Source organism: Cyprinus carpio, chromosome A6, assembly GCF_018340385.1.
Source record: "Cyprinus carpio isolate SPL01 chromosome A6, ASM1834038v1, whole genome shotgun sequence".
Classification (NCBI taxonomy): Eukaryota; Metazoa; Chordata; class Actinopteri; order Cypriniformes; family Cyprinidae; genus Cyprinus; species Cyprinus carpio.
Window position 1 is genome coordinate 11,856,577 of NC_056577.1, and position 22,557 is coordinate 11,879,133.

The window sequence follows — 22,557 nt, forward strand, 5'->3', positions numbered from 1 at the left end:
AATATTTGTGGGTGGAGAGAATGAACACCCTCACATACCCTCTCCCACCCTCAATACCCACAGCTGAGGTGCCGAATGTGTGTGTGTGTGTGTGTGTGTGTGTGTGTGTGTGCTCACTACTCACTGCTGTGTGTGTACGCACTTGGATGGGGGTTAAATGCAGAGAAAAATTCCAGGTATGGGTTACCATACTTGGCCTCTACACGTCATGTTGTCTCTTAAATAAATGATCCAAAAGTGCCAGAAACTGTTTATTATTATTTTTGTTCTGTTCAAACTTATATGCTTATTTGCAATCCTGTAATGATATTTTTCATGACATGTGGACCCGGTAGAAATTATTAATTTATATATATTTAAAAGAACTTTGCATTGCAGAATATAGCTTTTTTTCCTTCTACAGTAACGCTTAACACTCCATCCCAGTAGGTGGCGAAAATGCACCAACAGTTGATTGCCAACCGCAATATAAGCTAGAAGTAGAAGACACGTTACTGCAGTGAATAAGCATTTTCGTTCATTCGTCGTAGTTTTAAGACGTCACTGCACACTTAAAGTTTTACTTCCAAAGAAAAAATATTTTTGGCTGTACGACGTACACAAACTGTAAAGTTTAATTTTATGCGACAGATTTTATGATGAAGTTCTTTCTGAAGGGCGTGGAAAAGTTTGTTGTTATCACGTGATAGACCTCTAATGTTTGATAAACTATTTCTTTCTTAGCCTCCAGTTCTTTGGTTTCGACGTTCAAAGGTTATTCTCAAAGAATGCCTCAACCGAAATACAGAAAGATTGCTGTATTGGGGTATCGTTCAGTTGGTGAGTCTTTGATATAACGTTATATTTTTTTTTTCAGTAGGAAGTATTTGATGTTAGGTAGTCGCTAAGTTAGCAGAGTTCTTACAGCTGTATAACGTTGGTACATTTAATGTCAGCTGTTCTCTGTTTTCCAGCCACTTTGTTAAGTTAATTTACTAATTTATTTCGACACTGACAATACACTTCAAACAGGGCACCAGCATTTGGAAAAATAATGGAGAAGCACATGGTGCTGGCAGGAATTAGCAACGTGCAGATCTCATCACACGAGGATCACACGCGATCATTTTCAATCTTTTGTCAGTCAAAAATCGAATATTATCAATTGGGCTATCCTAGTAACATCTTGCTATGTCTCAAAAGTGATTTCTAACGCATTGCAGTTCCTTTTAAGCTAGTTATTAGCCAGTTACTGCCACTTTCTGTTCCACTTTAAATGAGTCCATTAAGGGCTTTACATTGCTCATTCTCGGTCATTTTCAAGGGTACGTTAAATGTGATTGTAGTTTAATGAACACTTTAAGACCCCATAATGATTTTGAAACGATAGAGAATGATTCGAGCTCGAATTGGACTTTTTTTACTGTGCCGCTTTCGTGAAATTGACATGCACGAAAACAAAGAATATATATGAGTTTTAACATGTTACTATACCAGTCTATTTCAATATATATGTAAGTTTAGTTTCATTATCTGCTGGTGTGTAGTAAAAGTTTTTTTTGTCATCGTCAAAGGTGAGCGTAATATGATGGCTGATATTAAATTAAAAAAAAAAAAATAGAAAATTTGAAGGATTCTTACTATACCTTTTTTAGAAATCAGTATCTCAAAAATACATTTTAAGTTGCAACAATACAGTGTAAATCTATATTGATGGAAGCACTATATATATATAAGTTGCCCTAGTTCAGTTAAAATGTTTTTATTTTATTTAATTAGGGAGGTGTATATTTGTGGATGAACATAAACCTGTGTATAACTTTATCTTGCACACCTGGCGGGCCTTTGAAATCCTTGCATATTTGATGTGTTGCCTTCTGAAGTGGCAGATCTTGTGGTATTGTTTGCTGACTGGTGCCTTTAGGTCTGCAAATTTACAGATTGCAAGCTATATATCAAGCTATATTTCTACTGTTACCAGCTATCATTCAACTAGATTGTAGATGTACACATTTTGGTAATATGAGAAACAGTAAACAGTTAGTTATATCCATTAAAATTAATGGGTTTATTTAAAAATAAAATAAAAATAAAAATCCTTCTGCCCAGTTTCTCTAGAACAAGGAAATGGCAGCTTATTCTCTAATCTCTATTATCTGTATGTCAGCTTAATCGAATCATAAAAATTGTAATAAGTTTCAAACTGTGTAATTTTACAGTGCATTATGCTGTGTATCAGACCTTAGTGTCATGTTTAACGTACCCATGAAAGTGACGGAGAAACCTTTACAAACTGGGCAGAAGTTGCAAAAGTAATAAAAAAAAAAAGAGGAAAAGGTTTAACACAGTGTATTACACATTTACATGCGTTTTGTTAGTGGCATGTTCTTTACCTGCATTTACATGTGTGGCTTGATCAGTCAGCAGCTTTCTCAACACCTTTCTGCTACTTCAGTTATCATTTTTATTCCCATTATAATAAAATAATAGTTTGATTATCATTGTACATTCAACACCCTTATAATAGATGGCACATTTTTGTTACTAATTATCCTTGAACACTGCTTTAATAATCATTTTGAATTATTTTACTACAGGAAAATCCTCCCTCACGATACAGTTTGTAGAAGGACAATTTGTAGATTCCTATGACCCTACTATTGAAAACAGTGAGTACTGGAATACTTTATTGATAAGCTGTTTTACTTGCATTCTTAGCCTGCATGATTCTTAAATGCCATAATGGGACAATACATGTAGTGGCTAGCAATTAGTATATGCTACTAAGTTTTAAGACCATTTTAAAATGTAGAAGCATCAAACTGCGTTGTACAAAGTATGAGAGTGGACAGGGCTGTTTCTGAACATTGACTCATTGGCACTCCTGTGGGGAAACCTGTGCCTTTTTGCTTGTGAACTGAGCCTTGTGTGTCTTGTAATCTGTATAACAACATAGTTTAACCAGTTTCGTTTATTATTCATTTCCACTTTTTATTATTTTCTTGTATTTATCTTCCAGTTTAGCATAAATGTTAAATTTAATGTTAAATATACAATTTATTTTAATGTTTCGGTAAATAAAATTGAGTGTACATGTGAATACTATACATTTATCTCTAGTATATAGCTTATGTAATAATGTTAATCATTCATTAACAAACATTTTAACGTAATGTTTAACAGATCATTAGTTGTTCAAATAGAAATTAGTCATGTACTGTTAGAATCGTACGAATGTTAATGAAATTTGAATTCAGAAGTTATTCAAATTGTGTTATCAGTGTTGCCAACATATTTTTATTTTCATCAAGTGATCAGTAATGACAACTATATAGTGACACTTGTCATGTAAACTAAATGGGAAACTTGAAAACAAAATTTCATATCATGTATATATTTCTGAATTCTGTTGTTCTGAATTCTTAATTCAGTTTTCAATTCCTGGTTGTGTGCTGTTTGATCTCTACAGCCATAGTAGAAATTGTATTAAAACATTGTTGCTCCAAAAATACCTTTTGAAGGTTCTGAAATCCTCAATTCAATTTCTGTTTGCCTTTAAGCTTTTAATAAAATGGTGTCTGTGAATGGCCAGGATTTCAATCTCCAGTTAGTCGACACTGCTGGACAGGTAAGAACACCCCACCCCACCTTTCTGTAAAAATCCTTTTTTTTTTACTCCATCATTTTTCATACCGGTTGTCCCCCTCCCCCTTTCTGTTTAGGATGAGTATTCCATTTTCCCCCAGTCTCATTCTATGGATATTCATGGTTACGTTCTGGTGTATTCTGTCACTTCAATGAAAAGGTCAGGTTTTTTTTTTTTTTTTTCTTACTTGCTTCTTATTATCATTTTGTTGTTGTTGTTGTTTTCTTCCTTTGGTCATACAACTGGACTGTTTAAATGTTTGGTCTGTTTTGATTTTCTTAGGTTAATGTAAATAAACAAACTTGCATGCTTGTGTAATCTCTCTTTTGTTAATGTTGTTTTTAATTCTTGGACTCGTCTATATACACCTTGCTGTTTTTTGTGCATCTTTTGTTTTCTTCAGTATTCTGACTTTTACCTGGGTTATGATTTGTTTTTCTGCCTGCTCTTACATCACACACGCAGTTCTATCATTTTTGAGTATACTCCATTGACCACGAGCTTGTATGCATGCGTACTACTAGTCTACAACTGATTTGTAATACTTTACTTGGTTATCTTTGTACTCTTTCGAACTTTAAAATGTTGGTATTTTTTGATCAGATTTTTTTTTTCTCATCATCATCTTTGGTAATTTCTTAAATTGACAGCCATACTGGAGCAAATCATTTTCAGTGCCATTGTTGATAGACATAATGTCTTAACTATTTTGCACCCTCCAAATTTATAAAAAACCATTCCAGATCAGTCATAATTTCAGCTTCCAGCTTCTTGTATATAAACTACAGTTATTTCAATGAGTCTTATAGAGAGTAGGATCATTTTTCCAATACTAATTCATAAACATAGCTTATAGTACTTTTAATCGCACTTACTCGAGTGTAAGTGGAGTGTGAGCCACTCTGTGAGTGATTTAATGCACTCCAGTTTACCAATATAGAGGTATGTCAGCCCATGTGCACAACAACAAGGCAGCTAATTCAAAATTTATATAATCTAATTACTAAACATTTCCTGTTTTTTGTTGCAACTACAGCTGCCACATGATTTGGCTTGCTATAAATACTACTACACTATAGCTTTACTATGGATATAAATACATCATGCTGAAACCATGAGCACTGACAAGCCCCTTTCCTGCCATAATGGTTCTAGTGCAGATTACTGACCAGTGTTCTGGGCTGGAAAAATCGATTCCACCCTGGCCTTATGGTTGTCTTACTGAGAAGTGTAATAACATTCCATTCCATTACTCTGGAGGTCCTAATATGTTAAATTGCGTGAGAGAGGTTGAGTCTGCATGTTCAGTTTCAGTTTCTCTTAAGCAAGTACAGAAGAGAGTACCGACAGTTTACCGGCAGACCTGGTGGTACACAGGAATGACTCCCGGTATCTGTGAACAGCATAAAGCAGAAGTGCTGCTTACACAAACAATGTGATGCATCATATTTGTTTTTGAACTGGTTATGTAGTCACTTAAACAACACATATATCACCTTTTCTAGTACATAAGTGTGTGGGAACACAGGGCATGTTCTAGACAGGCTTCAGTTTCCCCAGTAAAACACTGTGTATGAAACACTGAATTTATCTTTTCTAATATTTGATATTTGTCAAAACTATTGGATATACTATAACACTAGTGACACTCTCAATATTGGCTGAGAAGGACCTTTTTTAACCTCATATTCTGATATGGGTTATTTTTCTTCTGAGTAAGCTTAAAGACTGATCTGAATGCTTTTCAGAGACTAATAAAATGTAAACAATCCACTCTGTTTTCAGTTTTGAAGTTGTGCAGGTTCTACACGACAAGCTTCTTGATATGGTTGGAAAGATACAGTAAGTGTGGTTTACTCTTTAGAATATATGGTATAAAATATTACATAAGGTCATAAAACATGTAGCCATAAATATTGCATATTTACCCAGGGTACCTACTGTTCTAGTTGGAAACAAAAAAGACCTTCACATGGAAAGGTAAGCATATACTATTCCCCTTTTGCATATTTTTAGAGACCAGGCGATGATGTTGTTTTATTTTTATTTTTAATATTACTTTATACTTATTTAGGGAACATTTCTTAGAATCAGTACATCACATAAACATGGTTGAATTGTCCCAAATCCTCCTACTATTTAGGCATACATATATGCAGCAGTCTGACAGGTGGCACTATAATAAAGCCTTTTACATTTTTTGACATGGGACTTATTATATGGACACCAATTTTACCCAGGCCGAATTGCGCTTCAGTCATTTTGAATTACTTTTTAAAGGTTCTTACAACGTATTATAGTTCAAAGGGTGTTTGTCTAATTTGGACAACATTCAACATCAGATGTTCTTGACAGTTTTAAAACAAATTTCAATATTTATTAGACCAATGTGTTTTCTGTGGTAAACATGCTTGCATATACTAAAAGTGGCAATTAATTTAGGAAATTTAATTTGGCCTTTACAGTCTAACTTATTAACATTCATCAATGTGATTTAATGCCTTTCGGTGCTTTTGTCTGTAATATATGTGTGTGTGTGTGTATATATATATATGTATATATATATATATATATATATATATATATATATATATATATATATATATATATATATATATATATATATATATAATACATAATACAATACAGCAACAATATGAGTTATATCCTCAATACATTTCAGACCATAAAATTGTACAAAAAGTTGGAACGCACAGCATTTCCTCTCTCTCTCTCTCTCTCTCTCTCTCTCTCTCTCTCTCTCTCTCTATTTAGAGTGATTAAACCGGAAGAGGGCAAGAAGCTAGCTGATTCTTGGGGTGCCGCTTTTATGGAGTCATCTGCTAAGGAAAATCAGGTAACTTTGTTTTTCTTTTTTTTTTTTTTTTTTTTTTTTTTTTTTTTTTTATAATTGAGGAACTTTTGCTTACTTTACAGTTGTTTACAAAACATGTTATATACCTTTCTGCAATACACATTTTCCTTTTTTGTATAGTATGGACATTTGTGTATATGTTCTTCATTTGTAAAAGAACATTCATTTTACAGACAGCTGTAGAGGTTTTCAAGAGGATTATTCTGGAAATGGAAAAAGTTGATGGAAACGCCCCATCAGAGGAGAAGAAGTGTGCTGTGATGTAAGGCATGCAGTAATCTCACATGCTGAAGTTAAGAGACACATCACCATGCCATGAATTATAATGGAGCAGTTCAGTAACGGGTCCTCTCCTGATGAATTATTTCCAAATGCAGTCAGATATTTAAGCAGATCACTTCTGTTCAAAACCAATGTCAGCAAACATTCTTAAAAAATTACATATTCAGTATTGGCAATTAAATGTTAATACCATTTGAGGCTGAAATTACTGTAAAAGGTTTTACTGGAAAAAAAAAAGTCCCATCTCTGTTACTTTCAGCTTTGTTGAGTGACATTTAATGTTTAATCTGACAGGTACTAACCTGTTTGAAATCTACTATCTCAAATTAGCAGTTCACAGTTGCTCTTATTTTTATTTTATTTTATTTTTTGCTCTCCCTCTGACAAATATTTACTAATTTTACTTGTTTTGAGTAACCAGCAGAATTAAAATGTGTATCAGTAGTCCATTTAAATTGTTTATACAGAGACTGTCATTGAGACTGCACATATTAACAACTGAGTGCTGTGCTCCTTCTTTCCTGTTCCTAGTGGAATATGTGAACAGTGTGGGTGTGTGTATATATATAAGAGGATGTAAACGGCACCCTAAAAAGAGCCACTGTTCCCGCTGGTGGTTTTATACACAATCAAGTGACTACAAGAACTGTATTCTTTCTAAACCTTCAGTATAAAGTAAACATGAGATCTTTAATACTTTGTTAGAATTCTATTTGTGAGATTCAGCCTTTTTTCATTTGTTGGAAGTGTTTTGTTTTGATTCAGAAATGAGTTTGGTTACCTGTAACAATGCCCTACATGCATTTTATGCCACTGTGAACATAAATCTTTAAATGGTATATAAAAGTGTTTGTAAGAAAAATGCACCATTTTAGTATGAATCTGAGCTTCATACAGACCATTTGTGAGAGCTAAGTCTAATATTTGCATTGTTACCAAGGATCAGTCCATTCTTCATCAACAATTTTTCCCTGTGGAGTCATATGAGCTTAATCTTTACTTAAAAGCAGGGTCACAAACAATACCTCTGTAGAGCAGTTTAGACTGAGAATACACCGGCTACCAAAAAAAAAAAAATAATTGTTCCAATGCAGTTGTAATGTCTTTTGCATCATCCTCCCTGCTTCCTATTCAGTAACCCCTTAGCGATTATTAAATAGCACCATGATACAAATACTACCAGAAATGTCCTGACCCTTACTACATTGAATCAGCACTACTGAAGTCCAATGGTCCTTTAAAATCTGGCGACCTCATTTTCCTGTGTAGTTCAGGGTACCAGGTTTTTTCATTTTTATAATTTCGACAACCTTCATGATAATTTTAGGGACTTCTGTATATGGATTTTTTGTATGTGGAAAAAATAAACATTTAAAGAATGTGTTAATGTGTTGTGTTTGTTTTTAACTTTCAAAATTTAGTCGGGTTTCTCACATCACAGTTGAAATAGTCAATCAGGGCAATGCATTTTCATTTTATGCAACTTGCTGCTTAACCACCAGTACAAGAAATCTTTGGCGAGATTGACTAACTAGTCACACCTTTTAATAACTTATCAAACATAGAAGTTCTGTTGATGGCACACAGTTGGAGTAATAACTTCTATCCCACTGTTCACAATTGTGACCAACCATAAAACACAATTTTTCACATACTTTTCACAATATTTTTATTTATTTTTAAATAATTTCAAAGGGTTAACAATGACAGCTTTTGGATGTTTTCATGTTTAGAAAAATTTTGGGGTTAAATGGGTTCATGTCCAGATGTTTGATTCCATTGTGGGTTCCCTCTATGTCATAATCTGGGATTTGCAAGGTAATGATGGAATCTCCTAATTAGTAAAAATTCTCATTATAGAGGTGCATTATGGGATTGAATGAGCATACTTGATAATATTCACTATGGTCTTGGAAACTACTGCAAATGGCTGTTACCTCAAATTGTGCACTATATAAAGTATAGCGGTGATTTTAGATGTTTAATTTACATTGCGACTATGCAGTGAAACACAAGCCTTGGAATAAATGTGTCTATGAGACTGCCTCTGCCCTGCATGGCGAGTATTGCTGGTGCCGAAATCCTACTCCTCACCATTCTTCTGGTTGACTGTTACACTGAGGAGCTCTAAAACCCATTCCCACAACTAATCTTTAGCATAATAGAGAAAACCAAGGGAATTATGATAGTTTGCATTTAATAGCTGAAATGGTTTTTGAGTTAACTTGAAACAGTGTCCATACCTCAGATGTTGTTGCGCTTCTTTCTAGGAATCTTAAAGTGTGTTGACAAAGGTGACCAGGCCAGACACCGCCTCTATGCTGAAAAGACTTGAGGTGATTAAGGTGGACACATTTAGGTAATGGAAACTGGTCTTTGTTTACACAAGCAGCCTTTGCAGGTATAAGAAAGCTGCCGATGTTAATTATGTGAACTCTTACGCTCATTCTGTGTGCTTTTCCTTCATATCAATTAATAAAATTATGTTTTGGATTATTCCAATACAGCAAATACACCTCTCCCCAAAGTAAGGAGGTCATGCAGTAGCTCCATGATACACAATAAAGGTGGGTTCCCTCAAGTTAATGTGCATAACAGTGAGGTAATGTGTTGTGAGTGTCTGTAAAATATAGGGACCAAGGCTTCATCAGTGCATTACAAGAAGTAGCGACAATAATTTACCCACCAGTGATTGCACATCAATCCAGACCTGCTAATAGGTTAAAATAAACAGAGAAAAGTTAGTGAGACTCCAGTGTTTTTATTGAGTTTAATTAGTTCCTGGTGTGCTTCATTCATGGCTAAGTAGATGTGATGCAACAGTTATAATACAACTATTATGATTATAGGTCACGTAAGAATACACATTCAGTATAACCAAATCATGTTATTTTCATATTAAAATCACAACAGGCAATTATCACTCAATTTAGGCCTTTTGGATATGACAGATTACATTAATGTTTAATAAAAACAAGTACCCCTGACATACATCATGCCCCCAACTCCAGTAGCATGTATAACTAAAATTTTGTCTGTGGTTGATGAAGCAACAGTGTGTTCAAATAAATGCCTTTAGTCAAGTGCAGTGAACTTCAACAAGAAGGGATGATGCAAATAAGAATGCAGTTTAGGATTGTCGCACCACATGGCCTATTAAAAATTACTCAATTTTTTTTATTTTTATATTTATCATAATTGTACTACAAATGTTTTTAAATTCCTCAACAAAGTTTTTTTTTCATTGTTATTTCCATCATAATGGATAAATTACAGTTTAGAAAGGGTAATTTTAAGACTTCAGTTTTGAAGTGTTCAAGGACCAGAAGTTAAAATACAGCAGCATGTGAAGGACAAATGTGTTTCTGACAAAATTGACCATCAAACAGATACCAGAAAATATCATCAAAATTATCATAAATTTGATTCCACTACTCATCACCTATGGAGTGCAGCAGGAATGAGTCTTAAATCCCAGAAATTAATTAAGGTATGTGGTTAACAGATATTTTAATGTTGTATTCTACAACATAAAATACATCAATACCACAATCATGAGTTTTTTTTTTAAGCTTTAGTCTCTTTAAAAAAAAAAAAAGCAGTGGCTAAATAGAACTAAAGAAGTTGTTGGGGACATCAAACACAATCATGGCAAACAGGAAAACAAATGTACTCGCTTTTACAGCCTTTTTGTGTTTATGCTCAACTTTTCAACTTTTACATTTTTAATAAAGACTGGAATATTTGTCAGAAGCTTAGTGGTGATGACATTTAAGTCATGTAAAAATTGGCTTTATTTATAGCCAAACTTTTGGTCTTTACTTCTGGCAGTTGCATTCAGGTTTTAAAATGTATAAATCATAAAAATTGTCTTAATTTGTGAGGAATATTGTGATTGCAAAAGATATAAGAATCAAGCTTTTGTTGGTTGCAGAGCTTATTATCTACAATAATCCAAAAGGCAAAATTCCTACTGGCTTTTGTTGAGGGAACCAGGGTGCATTACTTGACCAACCCATACTTATCAAAATAAAATAAAAGTAGTTTTTAGTAGAACCATTTTTAGGTGAGGTTTTTCTTTCTGTAAATGTACATTATTTTGGTGATGGTGGTACACTAACAGTGTAGAGGCATGATGATCTCTGGGGGTAGAACCCCTGGGTTTCTTTTTGCTTAGTTTAATAGAGCGTGTTTGGGTACTCCTCCTAAGGTGTTTATCAGATCTTCATTAAATTTGACTCAGACCATCTTTAGTCCATGCTGACCAAAAATTATAAAAGCTTGTTGATACATCAAACCATTCACATGACCATTCAGGTTTTTGAATAAACTGTTCTCACATAACACGTCAAAAAAAAAAAAAAAAAAAAAAATGATGGCAAGATGTCAAAAAAGCATGTAAAGCATTGCTTTGGGACAATGGCATGAAAATTTGCAAGCAACCATAACCCTGAAATTATCAACTTAACAGTGCCACATAATGTATAAACGAGTTACAGGCATTTGTATTGTATTGAAACACTAAAACATAAAATTATCATTGGTATGTTAGCCAATTAAATGTACTTATTAACAGATCTGCAACTTTTGTGCTTGATTCCAAAAATCAAACATGAATTGACAAGGAGTTTGTATAGTCTGAATTTAAGTCTGAATTTTGCCCAACACTGGAAGCTGCTACAGTACACACTGGTTCTGTCATAAGCTAACAAAAAGAGAAACATGTATATAGCAAGGTATGGTTTTAAATCTAAAAGCAAGATATTACAGCTGTGCATGAAAACAGAATTGTTTCTCCTTAAGAACAAAAGGCACAATAAAAGGCCCTAAGGTAACAAGGCCACAATGGCGTTATGTCCAAAATACTACAAATTCCACGTTTTCAAGCCTTGAATTCAAGTGTAACCTTATAACCATTCATCAGTATATACTGCCAAGGCAAATCAGTTATTCTGAAGCATTTACCCTAAATCATTCAGAAGTAAAAAGTAAAAAAAAAAAAAAAAAAAAAAAAAAAAAATGGTATATATAAAATGACAAAACGACAAGTAAAAATGAGTGCAGGACATGGACTATATGCTGTTCTGTATAGATTAGCTCTGATTAAATTAAACTTTACAGTTTTATATACTTGAGTGATGCAGTTTAAAAAGAATCTAGAGACAACAAAAGTGAATTGAATTCATAACACTCACTCACATTAAATAATTTTAAAAAGTGTCAATTAAAAGAACAATGAAATTGTCTTACATTACCACTGTCCAAACTCTTGTCATTTCTAAAACTACCACAAAACAACTGACTGTCTTTAGGCTTATTTCAAATCCTTAAGGTCTAAAAAGCAGTTAATCACTAAAACCATTTCAAGAGAAATGTCTTTTAAGTGTATAACACAGTCAGCAACTAAAATAAAACAAGCCATTAAAATGGGTGAATAAATCATTTTCCTCAATTACAATCACCTTTATGTTCCAAGAAGTATAATTTTAAGCATTTTTAATTTTTTTGATAATTTTCCCTTTCCTTCCTCTCTCTATTCTTCCCAATTACAGTACAAACAAGTAAGAGAAAGACGAAAGACAGCAAAAATTAAATCTAAATCAGAAAACAAATGGATGTACTGTATTATTTGCTCTGTAGAGAACATAAAGCAAAAGAAAAAACAGTCAGTTTAATGTAGCCCTGTATTTAGATTTGGCACTCTTTTTTTGCAGGAAGATGATTACACTGGAATAAGTGGGAGCAGACAATAAGCGTGAGAAGAGAAGAGAGGAGCTGCTAGGGGGTGAGAGATGGAAAAGGGGATGAAATACACTGTACAGCTTCACCAATAAATCAGGTACTCCTGATGTGGTAGATATGGTGCAACATTAAGATGCAGAGGAGAAAAAAAAGATGACATGAAAAGTCCTGTGGGTGTGTAAAAATCGAGTGAAAATTATGGGTACAACAATGGAAGTCTCAGATAATGGCATTAGTGCCACGAAGGCCAACACCACGGGCAAACTGCTCCAGCAGGCCTGAGATGGCACCAGAGGGGCTTGGAGATGATGACTTGAGTCCTACTGTAGAGCTATAGGCTGCAAGGAACAACTCCCTCACTGCCTCCAACCTCACTTGCCTGTCAGGTACAAATGTGCACCTAGAAATAAAAAAGAAAAGACAAAAAAAAAGTATTGTCATATTTTCTCGCTTCACTTAATCACCAAATTTTTTGTGCCTTCCTTTAGACCTTACAGTATCATAAATGATCATAACAGATGTATTTCTGGTTTTAAAAAAGTAATATTTAAAAAATCTGATCATAATATGAGAAAATTTTAAATTAAATGGTGACCACTGGAACAGTTTAAGATTGCACAAAAGGGGCAATTTCTGGAAAGTCTTTCTGGTTCTTTCTCTGGAATAAATTCAGTTTCCTACTGATGTGTGTGTGTTAACATGTTAATCTCCTTCTGCACATAGTGCTTCTGGGTGAGAGGGAGAAAAGCACGTGTGTGCCCGGGCATGTTCTCTGTGTGTGTGTGTGTGTGTGTGTGTGTGTGTGTGTGTGTGTGGGAGGCAGGGAGGATGATGGCGGATTTGTGTTAATGCTGCTGAAGTCAAGAATAAAAGGAGTTAACTATGTAAACGTTGTGTTTATTTCGTGTATCATGGTAGCGGAGGATGGGTGTGAAGAATGATAACTAGTTATAAAGTTTCTCCAAAGTTTGATGAAGCCAGATCATACGAGTGCTGGAAAAATGAAATTAATATCTGGACAAGGGTTACAGACCTCGACAAAAGGAAACAAGCTCTTGCGGTTGCTTTGGGGCTTGAGGGGAGATCTCGTGAAACAGTGATGGAAATACCTGCGGAGGATTTGGACAGTGATAACGGTATGACAACGTTAATGACGGTGTGTTCCTAAAGGAGGAAAAGGGTTGCACGTATGAAGCCTATTCTTTTTTTTTTTCTTTTTTTTTGATGGCATAACGAAAAACATTTTAGTTTCCATGGCGGACTACATAATTGACTTCGAACAGCGATACAACAGGATGAAAAGGTATAATATGACACTTCCTAATAGGGTGTTTGCTTTTAAGCTTTTAGACGGCTTACCTTGATGAAAAAACTGACAGCTAGCATTGATGGCCTGCACTGAGTTAAAAGTTGTCCTCCATGTGGTCGGCTCTCAAAAGGATTTTCGGAGGGAAAACGAAAGGCTCATCAAATGGAATACAAGTGAATCAGGATGCGGCATTTTTCACAGAACAAAGACCTCAAGGAAGAGGGAAACGGAATGCAATGTCACAAAGTGGGCAGCCAAAGCAACCATTACCATGGACTAATCCACTGGATAAGTTTGGTAAGAGATCCAGATGTGCTTTTTGCCAGTGTACATTTCATTGGGCTAAAGACGGTCCTCATAAGAAAACTGAACAAGTACGAATAACTGAAGATGCAACATTACATCGTTTACAAAGACCTCTATGTCAGACGCTGAGATATTCATGACTGAATCATTGGGATCAGTGATTATTGACACAGCTTGTACCCATACTGTGTGTGGGGAGAAATGGCTGGAAAATTATATTGGCCTCACCGAAGATCAAATGAATCAGCTAATGAAAACAGAAACTCCAAATTGCAGACTATTTCGGTTTGGAGATGGGAATTTGGTATATTCCACAAGAAATTTGAAACTACCAGCTAAAATAGGACTGACAAAATGCCAAATTGAAACTGAAGTTGTCAAGGTTGACATTCCACTTCTGCTGAGTAACTGCTGAGTAAAATGTCCCTGAAGAGAGCAGGGACCATTTTGAGCTTATGAAAGGACAGTGCAGTAATGTTCAAACAATCCATTCCCCTTGAATTTACCAGTTCAGGACATTACTGTGTAGATATCAGAGACAAAGAAGCTAAAATAAGTCAAAATGAAGAGGAGGTCCTAACAATGACAGAAAATATGTCTACAGATGAGAAACGCAGAATCATTCTGAAGCTCCATAAGCAGTTTGGTCACACGTCGACAGACTGGCTACAAAAACTCATTCACAGTTCAGGAAATAAGGACAAAGAATGCCTAATATTTTACAAATCGTAAATGAATGAAATATGCAAAAAGACATAATCCTGGAGGTCAAACAGGTTACCCTTAGCTTCGGAGTATATGGATGGATCTGCATGAGTTAGAACCAGGTGTGTGGTATCTTCACATTATCGATCACTTTACACGGTTCAGTGCTGGAAACACTGAAAATGAAGAACTCCTTCATTCATTCACACTTGGATTAGTGTCCATGGCGCCCCCCCAGAGGATTTACGGTGACAATGGAGGCAAATTCAACAACAACAGAGATCAGAGACATGGCTGAAAACTTTATCATCGAGACAAACACAGCAGGATATAGTCCTTGGAGCAACAGACTACTTGAGAGACATAACCAAATGCTTACTGAGATCATCCAGAAGCTCAGACGAGAAAATGGATGTGACTGGCGCACTGCCCTTGATTGGGCCTTCACGGCTAAGAACAGTATGTTGAGTGTCCATGGTAACAGTCCATATCAATTGGTGTTTGGACAGAATCCTAACCTTTCTTCTGTGTTAGTTGATAATCAACCTGCCTTGGAAGGTACTACTATGAGTGCTAGAATGGTAGAACACATTTCTGCTTTACATGCTTCTAGGAAAACATTCACAGAAGCAGAGTCTTCTGAGCGGATAAGAAGGGCAATATGTAAGCAGCTCAGGCCCACAGATGACATGTATGTGACGGGAGACAAGGTATATTACAAAGGAGTACAGTGTCCTGAGTGGAAGGGACCAGGGGTAGTTATTGGTCAGGATGGAGCTGTTGTGTTTGTAAGAGATGGGGGGACTCTTGTTATAGAGTACATCAATCCAGGCTCTGTAAAATAAACACACAGGATCAGGAGCCTCAGGATGAGCAAACAACAGCCAGACAGCTAGTGAAAAGGGCAGCTTAAAAAAGCTCAGATCGTGAAGAACACACAGACAGTGAACAGGAAAACATCAGTGTCAGGAAGGTAAATACAGGAGAAGTGGTTCATCCTATTATGACACATACGGAAACAGATCATAATGTTTGTGGTGACCCTGTCTCTTCTGCTGGTGTAAAGATAAAAAAAGGACAGACTGTAACATTTATGAAACAGGATGGTAGTGGTCTACAGAGAGCCAAGGTTTTAGGTAGAGCAGGCAAAATTTCTGGAAAATACAAAAACTGGTTTAATCTGCAACATGAGAGATGGGCAAAAGGGGCCAGTGGATATGTCATGTGTTGATAATCTTAACATTGAACCAACTGATAGGGAGACAGATGTGTTGATAACAAAATACATTTCATTCGATGCATCTAAGCAGGATGAAATCATGAAGTGGTACAGTGTTTCTGAGGATGTTGATGATGTATGGGTCTCTACCAGATGGGTCTGTAGTCTCAAAGAAACTCCCAGTGGCATTGAGCCTAAAGCACGGCTCGTAGCCAGAAGTTTTGAAAAGCTAAACATTCACAAACTGCAGAAAGATTCTCCAACCTGTGCTTCTGAGTCTCTTAGGCTATTATTAACAGTAATTTGTCAAAACAAGTGGCAATTTCATTCAATGGACATTGAATCTGCTTTCTTACAGGGCATGCAGTTCTCCAGAGAAATCTATGTTCGACCTCCTGCTGAAGCAGGGAAGGAAAACATTCTATGGAAATTAAAGAAGTGTGTTTACGGCCTTGCTGATGCATCACTGTATTGGTACAACAAATTGAAAGAAATCATGCTGAGTACAGGTGGTAAAATATACCAAGTAGACCCAGCAGTATCTTATTGGTTGGATGAACAGTGTAAGGTTACTGGAGTACTTGCTTGTCACATTGATGATTTTCTTTGGGTAGGCTCACCAAACATCTCAACAGATGTGATTCCTATACTGAAGTCTGCGTTCTATGTTGGACGTGAGGAACATGAAAATTTCTGCTATGTGGGAATGAACTTTGCTACTACTAATGGTGTAGTTCATGTACATCAGAATGGTTACATTGAAAACTTACAGCCAATCTGCCTGCTAGCAACACATGCAGTGCAAATAGATGCCTCCCTTAATGAGATTGAAAAAGAGCAGCTTAGGTCAAAAATATGACAGATACTGTGGGCTGCGAAACAAGCCAGACCAGAAATTATGTTTAGTGTAAGCAGATTAGCATCAAATATAAAATACACTATAGTCCAATCTATTCATGAGACAAATAAGGTCATAAGAAAGGTTAAATCTGAATTTTTTGGTTTTCAGTAATGCTTCCCTTGGAAATCTCGCTAATGGGGGCACTCAAGGAGGAATATTGATTGGTCTCATTGGAGAAGGAGGGAAATTTTCTCCTCTCTATTGGCAATCTAAGAAACTTAGAAGTGTGGTGAGCCCTGTCAGATGGAATAATTAATGCTATCTTTTTGGCTACCCTCTTTTCTGAGCTTACAACTGGAAATGCTTAGCTGAATGCTTCCCCATTGGTCTGTGTGACGGACAATCACTCTCTGTTTGATGCTCTCAAGTCTACAAAAACAGGTCTCTGAGAAATGACTTAAACTGGAAATGAGCAGTATAAAGGAGCTTATACAGAGTAAAAAAATAAAGAAGGTACTCTGGTCGGACACAAAATATCAACTAGCTGACTGTCTTACAAAAAAAGGAGCATCTGCTCTCATGTTATTGAAAATACTCAGTGAAGGACTATGGTGCAATTGAAAGCACTCAAAGGCTAATAAAGATATATATAAATGAGGAGGGTATATTAGTAAGGTCTGTACACTTTCAATTGCACATGTAACAACTGTTTTGTTGTGATTGCTAAGTTCTGTTATGGTTACTTAGGCCCTTGTTATATATTTTCTTATTTTTTTTGTTTAAAGGAAAAATAATGGGAGATTATGTTATGGTTACTTAGGCTCTTGTTATATGTTTTCTTATTTTTTTGTTTAAAGGAAAAATATATGGGAGATTGTTAACATGTTAATCTCCTCAGCATGTAGTGATGCACATGTGTGTGCGCAGGTGTTCTGTGTGTGTGTGAGGGACGATGATGGCGGATGCGTGTTCATGCTGCTGGAGACGAGAATAAAAGGAGTTAACTATGTAAACGTCGTGTTTATGTCATGTATCAGTGTGAATACTAATAATAGCATGGTGCTGATGAAAAACAAGAATTGTTTTGGATTTAACAAAATTCTTCACATGTTGCAGTGATGAAGCTGCTGCCTATTCCTTTGAATGCAGCCTATTCTTATTGTGATAATCATGACTATTATAAAAACAATATTACTCATTCAGTCTCAATTTTACGACTTTATTGTCAAATTACAAGAGTACAGTGAATAAGTTTAGGTGAAGTTGGATTGTGTATGAGACTCACATTCGTCCGCTGGGACCCTCATCCTGGAAGCTGAATGGCAGAGGAGACTCTGAGGGCACTGGGGGAAGATCATGGATGCTCCCACATCCTGAGACAATTTGCCAACTGCCATAATCTGTGGACATCGAGGAGCCTGGCCGAGCATATTCCACTATTGGCCTGAGATTCAAAGTATCAGAGCAAGAAAAAAATGTTAGAGAAGACATGTCATGGTTGGTCCAATAACAAAATTTAGGCTCAGATATAATAGCAAGCTTGGGTTCTTCTGTACTGAAAACTATTAGTGAAGTGTGTACTTGTCGAAAAATGTCAACCTAAGTATCTCTTATCATGATCACTAAACAGACAAAAGCACTACAAAATAAACTCTGCAAGTGCTCACCTTCTTCCTGGTACAGCTAATGGGGTACTTCCTGTCCATGTAACATTTTGATCTGAGTGGTTGGATGAGGAGGAGCTTGAGGACTTTACATTAGGCATTCGCTCCTCTGAAGGAATCTGTCGTTTCCAATGCACAGAATGAGAAGACAATGGCATGCCTTTCCTCCTGTGATAAACACTAAATAAGTCAACAACATTTAAAGCAGCAATTGTCAAGTGAAAAAATTGTATTCACATATTAACACGTGAAAAAGGAACTGAAATAATAACATGGTGCGCTAATATATTTTCTCCACTTTCTGTGGTTAGAGATATACATGTTGATAGTATCTGAGTGCTGTTCTTCCTCAGCCGAGCGAAGCAGACCTACAGAGGACAGCTCGCGTTTATCTTATGATTGGCCAGTGGGCATGAGACTCATGTGTAACCACAGTCTCCGTCTGGCTAACTGACTGATCCTGCCAGTAACATGTACTGGTCTTACACAGGTGCAAGTGCATTCATAGTAATAAGGTGTAATCAAAGGTGCTCTTTTACTTCTTATTTTGTAAGCCTTACACATTAGAAATCTGTGGTCCACTGGTAGTCAGGTCTGTGGCTTCTGCATGTAGACCGGAGGGAGCAGATGTATCTTCTGTGATGAGAGAGAAATCACTGCTCAAACTTGTCACACTACCCCGATCTCTGGACTCTGAGAGAGACAGAGACGGAAAGAAATAATAAAAAAGTAAGAAAGAAAGAAAGAAAGATACCATTAAACAGCAAGTCATGTTGTGTAAAATCTTTAAGTCTATTTAAAAGCCCCTACAGGGGCAACCATGAGATCCAGATGGATCACATCCAATTGGTTTTGTATAACTTGTAAGATCTTATAATCATTAGCACAAAGGTTTGAGATCTGCTGCTTGACTACTGTAGTCAGAATATTGACCGAATTGCAAATTATAATAAAAGTTCATTCTAAAAAATGGCACAGATTTAGAGAGAGAGAAAAATAAAAACAGAACTTACTTAACTGGAAGATGTCATCGACTGTGAAGTCAGCATCTTTGAACTGAGAATTTTTTCTTCTGTTACAGTAATAATAATACAAACAAAACAGAAAAAACAGACATTAATACAGTCAAAAGCTGCAAATATCTGGGTCCAAGGGCACTAAGAAATGGTTACACTTTATAACAATATACCAACTAAAAACCCGAAAAAACTATAAGTAACTTTGTAACTACATGTCAACTACATGTCAACTAATTCTCATCAATTTGCAACTACATGTCTACTAACTCTCAGAGTAGACTGTTAGGGTAGGTTTAGGGTTAGTGTTAGGGGTAGGTTTAGGGTTAGTATAGTTGACAAAAAAAAGTGTTAGAAGATATTAAGCAGACAGTCTACTAATACTCTACTAACTGCTAGTTGACATATAGTTGCAAAGTTACTTATTGTTAGTAGAATGTCTAAAGTGGACTATCGAAATGAAGTGTTACCTAAGAAATTTAGCAGAACAAAATACATTTGTCACCAAAATTTAGTATTTCAAACTTTCCTCAATGAAACTCTCTCAGAACCTATGAAGATGTTGAGCTTACAGCCTGCCCTATTAGTGGAATTTGGTGATTGTTTTGAGTAAAAAAATTTACTGAAATTTAATTGGAACTGGTTACTGCTAAATGAAACCTTTGCTGTGTTTGTCTTTAGACAATACATACAAAAATTCATACCAATCAAATAAATAATCTGTGAGGAATTCGATTTTTAATTTAATTCATCTAACCTAAAATGGTGAAAACCTATCACAGAAAAAGAAATCCATACAGCCATTTGATTCAGAGATACAGACAGGGTATTTTGTTCATATGTTATAGAAGTTTGGGGTCATTAGGCGATGCTTATAATGACTGATAGTCATTTAGAAGTCATGGCGAATTTAAAGTTCAACATGTATTTGATAATTATCGATCTATGGACTATAATAATCTTCCAGCACCACTGGTTCTTGAGGCAAAAGATCCTCTGCAGTATATAAAACCATTTGATCGGATGTAAAAAATTTCCAGTGGATGATCACCCCACCCCCCACATTTTCCAGAGACCTACAAGAATCAAATAAGTAAACCAATGGCCCTGTAACAGAATTTAATGAAAAATGTAAAATTGCTGCAGCTTAATATGGCCAAAATAGGAACACAGGACAATTTTTGCATGTTTAAAATAACAGAAAAAAAAAAATCTTCTTGATACTAATTGGGTTCAAAGACTATTTAAAGACTATCAAATTATTTTATTTTACACATACTCATGAGACACAAAGATGATTCTTGTATTTAGGTCAGCTAGCTTACCTTTGTTTTTTTATGACTGAAAATGTGTCACAAACAATATGCTTCAGAAAATTGAAGCAGAAAAAGAAAATCTAGGAGAGAAAATATCAAAAATCAAACTGATTTTATATAAAACATTTTATGTGCAATAAACATACAAATCATCCGCTATACAAGGCTGAGGCAGGCACTGACACATGAACAATCTGGTTGGGGGGTGCATTAAATAATAATTACTATTTAAATCACTTAAATTGTATTCCATTCAAAAGTAACAAATGTTCTTGTCATAGATATTAAATATGTGGTCTCACCTCCTCCCCCTTAGAGAGCCGATCAGGCAACATGTGACTATGGAAAAGGACAAAAATGAAAAATTTAGAGAATAAGAATATTCTTTTGTTGTTGCCTAATGATGGCAGATCAAACATCACTTCCTGCATACATATTTTTCTTTTTTCACCCTTCAGACTACCTAGCAAACATTTGTATATTTATGTTGTAGAACAAAATGTGAAAGTCTCTTTGAGTAAAGTTAACAACATACATACAAACATACATACATACATATATACTGTATACACACACACACACACACACACACTACCGGTCAAAGTTTGGGATCAGTAAGACTTGTAATTTTTTTTAAAGAAGTTTCTTATGCTCATCAAGGCTGCATTTATTTGATCAAAAATACAGAAAAGAAAAAAACAGTAATCTTGCAAAATGGTATTATAATATAAAATAATGGTTTCTATTTTAATATCCTTTAAAATATAATTTATTTCTGTGATGCAAAGCTGAATTTCCATCAGCCATTACTCCAGTATAAAGTGTCACATGATCTTTAAGAAATCATTCTAATATGCTGATTTATTATTAGAATTATCAATGTTGGCAACAGTTGTGCTGCCAATTTTTTAAAGTTAAAAAGAACAATTTATTCAAAATATAAATATTTTCTAACAATATCAATCTTTGCTATTACTTCTTAACAATTTAACGCATCTTTGCTGAATAAAAGTTTTAGTTTCTTTCAAAAAAGGAAAGAACACAAATGTACTGACCCTAAAAAAAATAAATGCAGCCTTGATGAGCATGACCAAAAAAGGGGGGGCACATGGTGCCCGGTAGCTTTCTGGGTTTCCTACAAAAGCTATTGTAGTTTATTAAGTCACATGGCATACTGCTGGTGACATACTACTTGAGCTGCATGTGCCAGGCAAATAAGTGCCAAGGGATGAATGAGAATGTTAATATGTTAATGTATAGCTCTCTTTAGGTACATCTGTGCTCCAAGCAGTGTTAGTTGTGTGCATTTGATTATAGCAGAGTCAATGTGTTCATGCATACAATGAGGTAAGTTCAGTAATTTAGTAATGTTACCTTGAAATGTTACTATGTGTGATTTATTTTATAAACATTTTTATTTTTAGAGAAAATAACCATTTTTAATATCTGCCATAACATGAAAATAATTATCAGCTTATTGTTATGTGCCAAACTTTTAATATTGGTACATTCCTAGACATAGATGTTAAGGTGAAACAGGAATAAGACTAACCCAAAAAGAAACCAGTCATATGCGATAGTCAGGTAAAGGATCTCAGACGGCTCTAGACTGGCATGAACTGCACGGTCCTATAAAAATGCAAAATGAATTCAACAC

At 35.3% G+C, this 22,557-nt stretch overlaps 2 protein-coding genes across 10 annotated transcripts in view; one reads left to right on the plus strand and one right to left on the minus strand.

The window, feature by feature from the left end:
• The first annotated feature begins 474 nt into the window (after positions 1 to 474).
• On the plus strand, positions 475 to 8,163 carry LOC109092063 (GTP-binding protein Rheb-like). The gene is made up of 8 exons (XM_042758065.1): positions 475 to 819; positions 2,577 to 2,648; positions 3,540 to 3,607; positions 3,702 to 3,784; positions 5,411 to 5,467; positions 5,558 to 5,605; positions 6,401 to 6,482; positions 6,674 to 8,163. Exons 1-8 carry the CDS (start codon positions 768 to 770, stop codon positions 6,764 to 6,766), a joined length of 555 nt encoding a protein of 184 aa, XP_042613999.1. The 5' UTR covers positions 475 to 767; the 3' UTR covers positions 6,767 to 8,163.
• A 1,360-nt stretch (positions 8,164 to 9,523) lies between these two features.
• LOC109092399 (myotubularin-related protein 14-like) overlaps positions 9,524 to 22,557 on the minus strand; it is a 31,930-nt gene continuing 18,896 nt past the window's right edge. For 3 of the 9 annotated variants that reach the window (XM_042758061.1, XM_042758062.1, XM_042758060.1), the window contains exons 13-20: positions 22,453 to 22,529; positions 21,203 to 21,239; positions 20,910 to 20,980; positions 19,582 to 19,640; positions 19,129 to 19,261; positions 18,572 to 18,748; positions 18,190 to 18,348; positions 12,961 to 15,678 (exon numbers count right to left, since the gene is read on the minus strand). In XM_042758061.1, the coding sequence (XP_042613995.1) occupies positions 15,444 to 15,678; positions 18,190 to 18,348; positions 18,572 to 18,748; positions 19,129 to 19,261; positions 19,582 to 19,640; positions 20,910 to 20,980; positions 21,203 to 21,239; positions 22,453 to 22,529 (948 nt within the window). In that variant the 3' untranslated portion in view covers positions 12,961 to 15,443. Of the gene's footprint in view, positions 12,925 to 12,959; positions 15,679 to 18,189; positions 18,349 to 18,571; positions 18,749 to 19,128; positions 19,262 to 19,581; positions 19,641 to 20,909; positions 20,981 to 21,202; positions 21,240 to 22,452; positions 22,530 to 22,557 lie in introns of those variants that run through there. The other 6 variants (XM_042758064.1, XM_019106187.2, XM_019106185.2 and 3 more) reach the window with 5 other exon arrangements.